This window comes from Narcine bancroftii, chromosome 2 (genome assembly GCF_036971445.1).
Source record: "Narcine bancroftii isolate sNarBan1 chromosome 2, sNarBan1.hap1, whole genome shotgun sequence".
NCBI classification, from domain to species: domain Eukaryota; kingdom Metazoa; phylum Chordata; class Chondrichthyes; order Torpediniformes; family Narcinidae; genus Narcine; species Narcine bancroftii.
This window is the reverse complement of record NC_091470.1, coordinates 105,027,219-105,042,066: the sequence shown is the minus strand read 5'-3', so window position 1 is coordinate 105,042,066 and position 14,848 is coordinate 105,027,219. Positions and strand designations below refer to the sequence as shown.

The following is a 14,848-nucleotide window of genomic DNA, read 5'->3' as shown; positions in this document are numbered from 1 at the left end:
TCATGAGAGAAAGAGAAGCAAAAGGGAGAACCTTCAGAGACACTGAGTGTCTGTGGATTCGCCTCCAGTGCTCCCCGCGGCCGCACAGACTCTAGTTCAAATCCTCGGCAGCCCAAGCTCCAGGCCCAAACCTCCGACGTGATCTGGAAGCCTCCAGCGTCCAAGGCCTCTCAGGAGCCCTTCCTGCCCTAAGCACCCTCTCTAAGTCCAGTTCCGATACCTGGTTCCAGTGGGCCCTTCGACCTCAAGTCACCCGCAGCCTGTGCGAGTCTTTTGATCTCAGCCCAACCGCGGGCTGCATGGGTTCTTCAGCTGCTGGTCTGGTGCCGTTTTCACCTTCCTGTAGGGTCATCTCCCTCCCCTCAGCACTCTGGTCAATCTTTATTGGCCCCTTTCCCTGTGAAGCATTCAAGTTTTGGTTTCCTCGATACTTCTCTTTGACTGATGAAATAAAAAAAAAAGTATGTTACGTCAGACGAAAAGAAAACAAGGCTTTTACTTAAATGTGCTGTGGGCCCGGGAGGTTCTCCACTGAGAATGATCTAGATCCTGTTCTTATCTCAAAGAACTCTCTTCGCTGCCCACTATATCACCAATTTTGGGCTATCTGCAATCTTACCATGCCAACAACATTGTTATTGTTGGAGGGAGAGCTACAGTGGATGAGCAGGGAGGAACCATTCAGTTTGCTCATCTTGAAGCCAATTGTGGACCTGTTGAGCCAATTGGCTCATAAAAACAAGATCTGATTGAACATCTTCAAGTTCATAGCAAAAGAAAGAATGAATATTCAGGATGCTATCTTCATGCAAGACACATGAATTGTACACATTTATTTTTAATACAGCCGTAAGCTGACGTTGATTGTATATCACCATTGGGAAAACTTCTAGTATCTGCCAGGAGAATTAGCTGAGGTAGGGTTCGGGGCCAGTTTGGGAGGTTGGTGTTGACCAGGAGGACTTTTTCTCCAATGTGAGTTCGGCAGGGTCACCTTTCCTCCAGGACCAGGCAGGTGTCTCTCATTGAGGGTGTCGAAGAAGCGAAAACCAGAGGAAGTTCAGGAGCACCAGAGTCAGGCTTATTGTCATGAACACGTGCCACAAAATGTCTTGTTTTGTGGCGGCAGTGTCGTACATTACAGGTGCAAAATTGTTGTAAAAATTTTAAAATAAATAATTCACTCAAAAAAGTAGGCAATGTCCGTGGTTCATTGTCCATTCAGAAATCTGATGGCGGAGGGGAAGAAGCTGTTTTTGCACCATTGGGTGTTCGTCTTCATGCTCCTGTACCTCCTTGCTGATGGTAGCAGTGAGAAGAGGATATGGCCTGGCTGGTGAGGATAGGATCTGCTTCCTCTTAAAGATGTCCTTAATGGAGTGAAGATGGCGCTGGCTGAGTCACCAACCCTCTGTAGCCTTTCCCCATCCTGTGCATTGGCACTACCATACTGGACAGTGATGCAACCAGTCCACTGAGACCATGAGTTATTCATGTGGAGAGCACTGAGGTGCAAGCAATACAAATCTGTTATCAACGATAGACTAAACAATGACCATGCTTCCTGCAGAGTGATGCTGCTAGATGTTGCGAGCAGTGAGATTTGCTACGTCATCAAAGACTCTCGTAAACTTCTACAGGTGTACCGTGGACAGCCTTCTGGCTGGTTGAATCGCTGTCTGGTACAGAGATGCCAATGCTCAGGACAGGAAAATAAAACTCCAGAGGGTTGTTAACTCGGCCTGCAACATCATAGACACCAGACTTCACTCCATCGAGGACATCTACACAAGGCGGTGTCTTCAAAAAGACCCCCACCACCCAGGCCACTCTGCTATCATCAGGGAAAATGTACAGGAATCTGAAGACGAGCACTCAGCGGCACAAGGACAGCTTCTTTCCTACTGCCAACAGATTCCGGAACAATGAATGAACCAAGGACACTGCTTTACTTTGACTTTTGGTTATTTTTGTAAGGTGGTTTATATAAATGTTTGCACTGTGATGTTGCCACAAATCAGTGAATTTCGTGACTTGTTAATGACAATAAATTCTAATTCTGACTCAGTTGTAGTATGGAAGGCCCTGTGACCCTTCTGGTGGGAACCTGGTCGGAAGTCACTTCATCTGCCAGTGAAGGTCAAGACCACCCAGAATGAGCACACACCTTGCCATTGGCCCCTTTGTCTCCCTTAATCACCCACCCTGTTTTGGGCATACCTGAGCCAGGCTGGCTGGGGGTATAATGTCCGACACATAGAGCGAACCCAAGCTGCACACCAGGTGGTGACCTGTGGACGCCACTGGAGAGTCATTTGAAATGTGCGTCCCAGCAGAGGGTTGGGAGCTTATTGTGGTGCACAGTTACGATCAATTGCTGTAATTTCTTTCTTTCCTAACCATTCGGGTGCCTGCACGAGATTGAAGGGTGGTGGGTACCGTTGTGTCTTTTCACTATTTTTCACTTTTTTTTGCGATTAGTAGCGAGTGTGTATTGTGTGTGCCTTGTATGCTTGTGCATGGTGTGTGATTTTCCTTTTTGTGATGTTTACCTGTGGGTAAACAAAGATCTTTGCTGTGATCAGCTTTTGTTCAGATTGGTTGCCTCCAGGACCCACCAAACTTGTTCCTCTTGAGGTCTGTGACTAGAGCTGTACCTCAGGGATACCCGATGCTGGGTCATTTGTTGTTTGTCATCTATATCAATAGCATCTTTCAAATTTCAGCACCTGGGTCGCCCTCCTGGGACCTGGGTGCGATTACTGGGGCAAAGGTGCTGGAAAATCACCAACCAAGTGATTTAATGGGGGGGGGGGGATCCCACCCCCGCAATGAGACATCACGCACTCACCAAAAGTACTGCCAGATGTTCGGATACTGGCTGCCCGGTGACGCACGCACTCAACCGCTGATGTCACCGGAATAAGCGGATCGGCCATTTTCATGTTCAAATTGCCTGTGAACGCGATGTAGGTAAGTTTAACTGGGTTCCATGACTACCTCTGAGATAGGTCAGAGACCCGGTTGAATTCCGATGGGGTTGACTGGGGTTGGACCCTTTCTAACTGCCGCGCATCTGGGGCGCTAACTGGGTAAATTGCCTAGTTAACCCCATTTTATATGGCAGTTTGCAAGGGCTTAATGATCTGGATGATAATGAGGTAAATTGGATTGGTGAGTTTGCAGATGACACTAAGCTTGGAGGTGTTGTGGACAGCGAGGAAGGTTTTCAAAGCTTGCAGAGGGATCTGGACCAGCTGGAAAAATGGACTGAAAATGGCAGATGGAGTTTAATACAGACAAGTGTGAGGTGTTGCACTTTGGAAGGACAAACCAAGAAAGGACATACATGGTAAATGGTCGGGCACTGAGGAGTGCGGTAGAACAGAGAGATCTGGGAATACAGATACATAATTCCCTGAAAGTGGCATCACAGGTGGATAGGGTTGCAAAGAGAGGTTTTGGCACATTGGCCTTCATAAATCGAAGTATTGAATACAGGAGTTGGGATGCTATGGTGAAATTGCTTAAGACATTGGTGCGGTTTTCTTGGAGTAAGTAAATCAGGTAATTTAAATTGGTTTGGGCTACAATCCCATGGAGTTGCCTTTTACACCTCGTTGCCAGCTGCACTTATGAGATGGAAGGATGCTGTCCATCCTACACACTCAATGGTTATCTGATGTGATGCTTGACTCTGCTCTACTAATGTAATGAACCTTAATTTTCTAAATTTATGGGGTCCTTTCCTTAATTATTTTCAGAATTTATAAGATTATTGGATCCCATTTTATGGATTGGTTGTCCTTTCTTTCATGCATTAATGGACCTACATGTTTAATCATCGCTTCTCAAGGGAACGGTTAGATTATTTGTTTTTTGTTTTGTATACATTTTTTGACTCTTTCATAGGTTGTTTACAGATATTTGTTAATATACATTTACTTTGTTGAATATTATCTTTGGCTTGGCTTCGCGGACGAAGATTTATGGAGGGGGTAAAAAGTCCACGTCAGCTGCAGGCTCGTTTGTGGCTGACCAGTCCGATGCGGGACAGGCAGACACGATTGCAGCGGTTGCAAGGGAAAATTGGTTGGTTGGGGTTGGGTGTTGGGTTTTTCCTCCTTTGCCTTTTGTCAGTGAGGTGGGCTCTGCGGTCTTCTTCAAAGGAGGCTGCTGCCCGCCAAACTGTGAGGCGCCAAGATGCACGGTTTGAGGCGTTATCAGCCCACTGGCGGTGGTCAATGTGGCAGGCACCAAGAGATTTCTTTAGGCAGTCCTTGTACCTTTTCTTTGGTGCACCTCTGTCACGGTGGCCAGTGGAGAGCTCGCCATATAATACGATCTTGGGAAGGCGATGGTCCTCCATTCTGGAGACGTGACCCATCCAGCGCAGCTGGATCTTCAGCAGCGTGGACTCGATGCTGTCGACCTCTGCCATCTCGAGTACCTCGACGTTAGGGGTGTGAGCGCTCCAATGGATGTTGAGGATGGAGCGGAGACAACGCTGGTGGAAGCGTTCTAGGAGCCGTAGGCGGTGCCGGTAGAGGACCCATGATTCGGAGCCGAACAGGAGTGTGGGTATGACAACGGCTCTGTATACGCTTATCTTTGTGAGGTTTTTCAGTTGAATATATATTCTTGTTATTACCCATGTTTGAGCACATATTAAAAAAACAATAAAAATATTGGAAAGAGACATTGTTGAGGCTAAATTTGGAATATTTTGTGCAGTTTTGGCCACCAAACCACAGGAAAGATACCAATAAAATGGAAAGAGGGCAGAGAGGATTTACTAGGATGTTGCCCAGACTTCAGGGACTGAGTTACAGGGAAAGGTTAAACAGGTTAGGACTTTAACCCCTGGAGGGTAGAAGAATGAGGAGAGTTTTGATAGAAGTATTTAAAATTATGAGGGGGATAGACAGAATAAATCGGCTTTTTTTTCCACTGCGGTAGGTGAGATACAAACCAAAGGACATGGATTAAGAAGAAAAGTTTAGGGGGAACATGAGAGGAACTTCTTCACACAGAAAGTAGTGGGAGTATGGAATGAGCTGCCAGCTGAAGTGGTGAATGCGGACTTAATTTTAACATTTAAGAAAAATTTGGACAGGTATATGGAAGGGAGAGGTGTAGAGGGGCATGAACTGGGAGCGGGTCAGTGGGACTAGGCAATAAAAAGATGATTCGGCACAGACTAGAAGGGCTGAAGGGACCTGTTTCTGTGCTGTAATGTTTTGTGGTTCCACGTCATGGATGTTAGAATGGAGACTCTTCAACTCACGGCTCGCAGGCGAACCTGGTCTATGTGTCCCTTCTCAGTGGCACAGAACACTTGGGCTCTCCCCATGGGAAGACTATCTTCCTTGGTGGGGTGGGTGAAAGATGTGATGCCTAATCTCTGACATCATGTATGCCTGTCTGATGATGAACAGATGCCAGCGGGTGCTGGCGAGAAATTCCAGCCAGAAATCCTATTTTGCGACAGTTGCAATTTCATCTGGAAATAATGGCTTGCGTAATATAGAAAGTTGATGAGCACTTGAAAGGCAGGCACTAATGGATCCAATTTCTTGGCACCTGGCTGCAGAAAGAAGCTATCAGTCCGCACCTGCAAAGGATTGTAATACCAGCAGGAAAGAAAATGGCTGTAAGTGCAGGGTAACTGGTTGGGAGATTTGTGGTGGTAGACAAGAAAACCTGCAGATGCGGGGATCCAGTGCAGCACACAAAAGTGCTGGAGAAACTCAGCAGGACACACAGCATTCATAGGAAGTAAAAGGCAAAAGGATTGCTGTGGTTCCCTGAGTAAAGGAGGGCAGGATGGTCAAGGGCGTCTTGTACCGATTAAGTTTATTATCATCTGATTGTACCTGTACAACCAGACGAAACCTCTGGACCATGGTGCACACACATGCCCAATACATAAATAATCAGATATATACATCAAGATGTAATATAAAATATTTTGGGATGACTTACTCGGTTACAGGATACAGTTCATCCATCTCACAGCCTGCAGGAAGAAATTACTCCCCAGCCTGATTTTGATGCTCCTGTACTTCTGTCCCTGTGGTAGTGGGTCGGAGATCTGCTGTGTGCTGGATGGAAAAGATCCTCAACAATTCTTTGAGCTCCATTAAAGCCAGGTGCACGATGAAGGTCTTGAAGCGCACGGTGAAGGTCTTGGAGCACATGACCTTGCCAAAAATTAATGCAGGCAAAGGCACACATGTGGAGAAATTACGTCAGGGAAACTGACTGCCCAGTGTTTTCCGACCGAGGGCTTAAATTAAAAAAAGAGTTGAGAATCTCGTGGTTATCCTATGGAGTTGGGACGCTGGTGACAACAGACGCTGGAATCTGAAGACGACCACGTTGGTGGAGGCTAGGGGAATGGTCTCGATTTTGGAAAACTATTCATTTATGTTGGAAAGCTGCACATGAATTCAGAGGTGGAAGGAAGGTGGAAGGGGAAGGCCAAGCCTGATCTTTGAAAAATCCACCATATTTTAGAATCTTTATTGGGTTACAGGTGCATAGGAATGTGGAGCAGAGGCTACATTTGAATCAGCCATGATCCTATTGAATGTTGAGAGGGCGATACGGGATCAATTTAAATTTAGAGGTACAGCACAGTTAAAGGAACTTATGCCACCCAAGTACACCAATTAACCTTCAATCCGCGTACATTCTTGGAGGGTGAGAGGAAACCAAAGCACCCGGAGGAAACCCAAGCAGGTCACAGGAAGAACGTACAAACAGCGGCAGATTCAAACCTGGATCACTGGCATTGTCGGAGCATCACACTAACTGTGTCATCAAACAGCTTCAGTGTTCCTTGTCTATTCTTCTTGTGACACAGGAGGAAGCTGTTTGGTCCATCAACCAATGCCAACTCTCGGAACAATCCCCCTTCCTCCCTCCACCTTTCTATTCAAGCACCTGCCCACTCTTGTTTTGTACCCGATGAAGGCCTAGGCCTGAATTGTTTGTTACCCTGTTTCTTTTTCTTTGGCTTGGCTTTGCGGACGAAGATTTATGGAGGGGGTAAAAAGTCCACGTCAGCTGCAGGCTCGTTTGTGGCTGACAAGTCCGATGCGGGACAGGCAGACACGATTGCAGCGGTTGCAGGGGAAAATTGGTTGGTTGGGGTTGGGTGTTGGGTTTTTCCTCCTTTGCCTTTTGTCAGTGAGGTAGGCTCTGCGGTCTTCTTCAAAGGAGGTTGCTGCCCGCCAAACTGTGAGGCGCCAAGATGCACGGGTTGAGGCGTTATCAGCCCACTGGCGGTGGTCAATGTGGCAGGCACCAAGAGATTTCTTTAGGCAGTCCTTGTACCTTTTCTTTGGTGCACCTCTGTCACGGTGGCCAGTGGAGAGCTCGCCATATAACACGATCTTGGGAAGGCGATGGTCCTCCATTCTGGAGACGTGACCCATCCAGCGCAGCTGGATCTTCAGCAGCGTGGACTCGATGCTGTCGACCTCTGCCATCTCGAGTACTTCGACATTAGGGATGTAAGCGCTCCAATGGATGTTGAGGATGGAGCGGAGACAACGCTGGTGGAAGCGTTCTAGGAGCCGTAGGTGGTGCCGGTAGAGGACCCATGATTCGGAGCCGAACAGGAGTGTGGGTATGACAACGGCTCTGTATACGCTTATCTTTTTGAAGTTTTTCAGTTGGTTGTTTTTCCAGACTCTTTTGTGTAGTCTTCCAAAGGCGCTATTTGCCTTGGCGAGTCTGTTGTCTATCTCATTGTCGATCCTTGCATCTGATGAAATGGTGCAGCCGAGATAGGTAAACTGGTTGACCGTTTTGAGTTTTGTGTGCCCGATGGAGATGTGGGGGGGCTGGTAATCATGGTGGGGAGCTGGCTGATGGAGGACCTCAGTTTTCTTCAGGCTGACTTCCAGGCCAAACATTTTGGCAGTTTCCGCAAAGCAGTGCGGCTTTCGCGCAAACAGAGGAACTACTGACATGGTCTTTGCCCTCAGACAGCTCCAAGAAAAATGCAGAGAACAAAACAAAGGACTCTACATCACCTTTGTTGACCTCACCAAAGCCTTCGACACCGTGAGCAGGAAAGGGCTTTGGCAAATACTAGAGCGCATCGGATGTCCCCCAAAGTTCCTCAACATGATTATCCAACTGCACAAAAACCAACAAGGTCGGGTCAGATACAGCAATGAGCTCTCTGAACCCTTCTCCATTAACAATGGCGTGAAGCAAGGCTGTGTTCTGGCACCAACCCTCTTTTCAATCTTCTTCAGCATGATGCTGAACCAAGCCATGAAAGACCCCAACAATGAAGACGCTGTTTACATCCGGTACCGCACGGATGGCAGTCTCTTCAATCTGAGGCGCCTGCAAGCTCACACCAAGACACAAGAGAAACTTGTCCGTGAACTACTCTTTGCAGACGATGCCGCTTTAGTTGCCCATTCAGAGCCAGCTCTTCAGCGCTTGACGTCCTGCTTTGTTACCCTGTACTTCTCCTGGATGTTGCGTGGCCTGCTGAATTTCTCCAGCTTGTTGGTGCATGGCACTCCACCCCAGCATCTGCAAACTTTCTTGTTTAACTGCCTGATGGAATATTTCAGTTCGTTAAGTCAAGTTTCTTGTCATCTTTTTGCGCAAGTACAACCTGACGAAACAGCGTTCTCCAGTCCTCGGTGCAAAACGTGCAGACACGTGGCCACAGACAGACAAACAATACATATGCATAGACAACTATCACACATGCAGGACAAGTGTTTTATCTATAAAAATAAATATTTGTTTCATGAATTTGAGTGTCTCAGAAGGTTAATATGAGCAGTTCCTTTGGTCGTTCAGCATTCTCACTGCCCGTGGGAAGAAGCTGTTCCTCAACCTGGTGGTGCCGGCTCTGATACTCCTGTATCTCTTCCCTGACGGGAGTAGCTGAAAGATGTGTGTGGGGTGGAAGGGGTCCTCAATGATTTTGTGCACCCTCTTTAGACAATGATTCCAGTAGATCACAGCGATGAGGGGGTGGGGGGTGGTGGACTCCAGCCTCTCTGTTGCTCTAATGGTCCTGTGGATTGATCTCTGATCCATTTCTCTGCAGCAAATGTACCATACTGTGATGCAGCCAGCCAGGATGCTCTCGATGGAGCTCCTGTAGAAGGTTGACATGAGGGTGGCCGGTAGCCTTGCCCGCTTTAGTCTTCTCAGGAAGTGCAGTCGCTGTTGCACCTTCCTGATGAGGAGTTGTTGAGTGTCCGGATTAGCCCAACATCATGAGCTGAAGGGCCGGTACTGCTCTGGAAGGTTCCATGAATACAAGTTGTTGAGTGCTGTGAAGTAACAGCAGTACTGTGGAGTGTAATCTTGCAGTTGATCAATGGCCCAAAGTTGCTTGATTCTGGGCCGTGTGGTGTGCTCCCAGTCAAATCCTTCGGCACCTAATGCAGTGAATCTTGGCCCCAGTCTGAAGGCAGGGCTTTCTTTGTGCATGGACTGTATGGTTGCCCCGCTAACCTGCTCTGTCTTCTGCTGTTGGGGGGGGGGGGTGTGGGGGGGATGATTGGCGAGGCTGCTGGTTTTTCCTGTGTGGCTGGTCACCTGGGTAACCGCTAGCCTGGCCAGGTGTGGGAGATGCATGGTTTGCAGCAGGAATTGGGGGACGAAATAGGCAAATTTCATGCATTATGTGCGTGTGTACGCGTGCGCTTTATGTGTGGTGCCTGTTTATAAACATGCTTGACGACAGAATAAGGAGATGGTTTGAAAAGGTGAGGACAAGCTCGATGGGCCGAATGACCCCCTTCCATGGACATTGAGCCTGGTATTCTGGAACCTTCAGGGAAGTGCAGCCCTGAATTCCTCCTGTTGAGCCTCAGACGGAGTTCGAACACCTTCGGGACACCAGTGAGCTGCTGACATCACCCACTGTTTACTTCACCTTGAGGAGTGGGGGAATAAATCCATTTGGCGTTCTGGGGTATTTTTAATCGCCGTTATTCCAGGACAGTTTGAAGAGGACATTAATTAGCAAACTAAATATAGAGGTGACCTCTCATGATTGATACTTCCAAAATAAAGCTGCCAGATTCAAACAGACTGTTCCAGCATGTGAGACAGTTTGGGCAGTGTGCCCATGGCCCTGGTTGTTGGACCAGGTGAGGCCTTTCTCAGGAGCCTGCTGCACCTTCAGTTGCAGCCATCTTGCAGATGATTCACCCCTGTTGCCTCTTGGTTGGAAGGTTCACCGCCTTGAAGTTGACTGGAGGGAGGGGCAGGTACAGGAGAAGTGGGGGATGCAGGGGAGGAGGGAGAGAGAGAAGAGTGCAAGGGAAGGAGGGAAAGGTGTGGAGGGAAGGATGGAGGGAGGGTGCAAGGGAGGGGGAGGGAGGGAGCTGGAGGGAGAGTGCAGGGAAGAAGGTTTGGTGTGGCCATAGAGTTCCTGGCTGAACTGATGGCAACCAGCAGTGGGTGGGGGCGGAGGGTGGGGAAGGAGCAGAGGGTGTGGAAGGGAGGGGAGGTGGAGGAAGGAAGGGTGAGGGAGGGACAGAGAGAGAGGTAGGGTGAAGAAGGAGAAGCAGGGAGGGGAGGGAGTTGGAGGGGTAGTGGAGGGGTTGAGGTGGGGAAGAGAGGTAGAGAGAGGGAGGTCGAGAGAGGGAGAGGTGGAGTGAGAGGGAGGGTGGAGAGGGAGGGAGGGAGAGGTGGAGAGAGAGGGGGTGGATGGAGAGTGGGAGGATGGAAGGGTGGAGAGGGAGAGGGAGGTAAGAGGAGAAGCAGGGAGGGGAGGGAGTTGGAGGAGTAGTGGAGGGAGGGGTTGAGGTGGGGGGAGAGGTTGAGAGAGGGAGAGGTTGAGAGAGGGAGAGGTTGAGAGAGGGAGAGGTTGAGAGAGAGAGAGGTTGAGAGAGGGAGAGGTTGAGAGAGGGAGAGGTTGAGAGAGGGAGAGGTTGAGAGAGGGAGAGGTTGAGAGAGGGAGAGGATGAGAGAGGGAGAGGTGGAGTGAAAGGGAGGGAGAGGTGGAGTGAAAGGGAGGGAGAGGTGGAGTGGGAGTGAGGGAGAGGTGGAGAGGGAGGGAGGGAGAGGTGGTGGAGAGAGAGGGGGAGGGAGGGTGGAGAGAGGGATGGGGAGGGAGGGTGGAGAGAGGGAGGGGAGGGAGAGTGGAGAGTGAGGTGGAGAGAGGGAGAGGTGGAGAGGGAGAGTGGAGAGGGAGAGTGGAGAGGGAGAGTGGAGAGAGAGGGAAGGTGGAGAGAGAGGGAGGGTGGAGAGAGAGGGAGGGTGGAGAGAGAGGGAGGGTGGAGAGAGAGGGAGGGTAGAGAGAGGGAGGGTAGAGAGAGGGAGGGTAGAGAGAGGGAGGGTAGAGAGGGAGGGTAGAGAGGGAGGGTAGAGAGGGAGGGTGGGTGGAGAGAGAGGGAGGGTGGGTGGAGAGAGAGGGAGGGAGGGTGGAGAGAGAGAGGGAGGGAGGGTGGAGAGAGAGAGGGAGGGAGGGTGGAGAGAGAGAGGGAGGGAGGGTGGAGAGAGAGAGGGAGGGAGGGTGGAGAGAGAGAGGGAGGGAGGGTGGAGAGAGAGAGGGAGGGAGGGTGGAGAGAGAGAGGGAGGGAGGGTGGAGAGAGAGAGGGAGGGTGGAGAGAGAGAGGGAGGGTGGAGAGAGAGAGGGAGGGTGGAGAGAGAGAGGGAGGGTGGAGAGAGAGAGGGAGGGTGGAGAGAGAGAGGGTGGAGAGAGGGAGGGTGGAGGGAGGGAGGGAGGGAGGGTGGAGAGAGAGAGGGAGGGAGGGTGGAGAGAGAGAGGGAGGGAGGGTGGAGAGAGAGAGGGAGGGAGGGTGGAGAGAGAGAGGGAGGGAGGGTGGAGAGAGGGAGGGAGGGTGGAGAGAGGGAGGGAGGGTGGAGAGAGGGAGGGAGGGAGGGTGGAGAGAGGGAGGGAGGGTGGAGAGAGGGAGGGAGGGTGGAGAGAGGGAGGGAGGGTGGAGAGAGGGAGGGAGGGGAGGGAGAGTGGAGAGCGAGGTGGAGAGAGGGAGAGGTGGAGAGCGAGGTGGAGAGAGGGAGAGGTGGAGAGCGAGGTGGAGAGAGGGAGAGGTGGAGAGGGAGAGTGGAGAGAGAGGGAAGGTGGAGAGAGAGGCGGTGGAGGGAGAGGTGGAAAGAGAGAGAGGGAGGGTAGAGGGAGGGAGACGTGGAAAGAGGGAGGGCGGAGATGCGGAGAGGAGGGTGGAGGGGCAAGGGAGGGAGAGGAGGAGGGAGGTTGGACAGAGGGGTGGAGGGAGAGAGGGAGAGAGGGAGGTAGGGTGAAGGGAAGAAGATAGCAGGGAGGGGTAGTGGAGGGATGGAAGGGAAGTTGAGAAGGTGGAGGGAGGGTTGGGGAGAAAGGAAGGGTGGAGGGAGATAGAGAGCGGGAGGGTGGAGAGGGCGGGAGGGTGGAGAGGGCGGGAGGGTGGAGAGAGAGAGGGGAGGGAGGGAGCAGTGGGGAGAGAGGGAGAGGTGGAGAGGGAGAGTGGAGGGAGGGAGCAGTGGGGAGAGAGGGAGCGGTGGAGAGAGAGGGGAAGGGAGGTGAGGAGAGAGGGAGGGAGAGGTGGGGAGGGTGGAGGAAGGGGGGAGTGGAGGTGGAGGGAGGGAGAGGTGGGGAGAGAGTGGGAGGGAGAGAGAGAGAAGGAAGGTGGAGGGAGAGGGAGGGTGGAGGAAGGGAGGGGGAGTGGAGGGAGAAAGAGCGAGGGTGGGGGTGGAGAGGTGGGGAGAGGGAGGGAAAGGTGGAGGTGTATGGAGGGAGAGGTGTAGGGAGAGGGAGGGAAAGGTGGAGGGAGAGGGAGGGAGAGGTGTAGGGAGAGGGAGGGAGAGGTGGAGGTGTAGGGAGAGTGGAGGGAGCGAGAAGGAGGGAAGGAGAGTGTTGGTGCGGCCGCGCAAGCAGTGGGAGGAGCTGCCGGCTGCAGCAGCAGCGCGGACGGGGGGGAAGCAGCCGCCTGTGCGGCTCCCGTTGTAACCACATCCGCGCTCGACAGCAGCGCACTGTCACAGCCCGGCTCCGGCACATCGGCGGCACTTCCCCTCCATTTTGGGAGAAGCGGCGATGGCTTTCAGTCCGTGGCAGATCCTATCTCCCTTGCAGTGGGCGAGGTGGACGTGGACGGCGGTGCGGGGCGGGGATGGGGATGGGGAGGACCAGGGGGATGCGGAGCCCGCGGTGAAACGCTGCAGCTTCAGGCAAGTGTGTGTGAGTGGTGGGTGGAAATGGTATGTGTATATGGTATGTGTATTGTGTATATAGTGTGTGCATATTGTGTTATTGGGTGTGTATATTGTGTTATTGGGTGTGTATATTGTGTTATTGGGTGTGTATATTGTGTTATTGGGTGGGTGTATATTGTGTTATTGGGTATGTGTATTGTCTGTGTGTGTATGTGCATGTGCTCTGTGTGTGAGGGGGTTATAGGAATGGATATGAATTGTGTGTGTGTAATGGTTGCATATGTCTGTTCATGGGAAGTGGGTGTGCAGGTTTGTATGTTGGTAGGTGTGTATGTCAGGCATGATGGGTGCCTGTTCATGCAGGTGGTGTGTATGGCGCTGTGTGGGTGTGAAAATGTGTGGCAGCTGAAGATCCACGATTTGCATATGTATATGTGTGTGGGGTAAGTGGGTGTGTGGATCTGTGTGTTTATGGATGTGAGAAGATGGTAGGTGTGTGGATGTATGTGCGTTGTAAGTGTGTCTATGGGTGTGCTTTGATTGTGTGTGTGTGTGTGTGTGTATAGGTGACTGTAAGGAGGTTGTAAGTGTAATTTGTGAGGGATGTGCATGTGCGTGCATGTCACGTAGATACAGTGTGGGTAAATGCAGCCACTGTTTACTCAAAGGGAAATGTGAATGCATGGAGAGAGATTAATTTTAAACGAAACACCCTTCTTAATTTCTCTCCCAGTTCTGATTCCGACACCAATTTTGAGACACCTGTCGCTGATACACCTGTCCCAGGACCCTTGGACGTCTCGGAAAGTGAACTGACCCCAAAACAGAGTGACGCCGGTGAGTCCTATCGGAACCAAGCTGAGTGAATGGGTGACCTGCTTGGGGGGGGTGGGGGGGGGGCGGGGAACAGTAGAATGTACAAGACATAATTTGACATCTCAAGCTGCCGCCTTCCCCTGTTTACCTGCCTCAGACAAGGAGATGAGAACACTAGACGTCCACTGTGGATCTCTGCCCATTGTGGCCCCTCCTCCATCTGTGCAGAGCAGAACTGATTGCTTCTTTAAATTGCCAGCACTGTATTAGCAGCAGGATCATTTGGCTGCAGAACCAGTTGCAAGGAGGCCCTCTCTATGCCAGGAATCTTTGATCAGTCATATTTTGGCATGACCCACCAGCACATTTTTTTCAGCATCTTTCTGAAGTTCACCAAGGAGCCAATTATATAAAAAATATAATCTGAAAACCCAGGATTTTTCAGGCCATTGAAATGTATAACGACCCATGAAAGTGAGGGGGTGGGGAGGGGGCACCGAAGCTTTGTTTCCAGAAAAAGAATAAAATCTATTCACATTCATATCATTTAATCAGAGGCAGAATCTTTTCCCTTTAAGATGTCATATTCAAAAAAAGATAATTGCTGTCTCCGGCTTGCTGTTCTGAGAGCTTGTTTTGAATGCTTGGATCCTGTTGAAGTATTTGGAAAGGACTAATTTCATTGCGAACTGCTCCCACGGATTTGGAAAGAAACCAAGCAGACATCAAGTGGGGAAATTCGGCCTCTGAGATGTGCCAAAGTCTTTGGGTTTGATGTTGCTGTGCGAGAGGATGGGATCTGTGAAGCAAGACTGGGTTGTTCTCACGTACATTTTGCGTCTTGCCTTCTGTTCTTTCTAGTCTGGCTACCCTGGTG

The 14,848-nt window shown here is 50.7% G+C and overlaps 1 protein-coding gene across 5 annotated transcripts in view; it reads left to right on the top strand.

Annotated features, from left to right (window-relative positions):
• Nucleotides 1–14,848, top strand: part of tacc1 (transforming, acidic coiled-coil containing protein 1) — a 151,162-nt gene that overhangs the window by 30,015 nt on the left and 106,299 nt on the right. For 4 of the 5 annotated variants that reach the window (XM_069917820.1, XM_069917819.1, XM_069917817.1 and 1 more), the window contains one exon: nucleotides 13,889–13,992. In XM_069917820.1, coding sequence (XP_069773921.1) covers nucleotides 13,889–13,992 — 104 coding nt within the window. Of the gene's footprint in view, nucleotides 1–12,881; nucleotides 13,171–13,888; nucleotides 13,993–14,848 lie in introns of those variants that run through there. The other variant, XM_069917818.1, reaches the window with a different exon arrangement.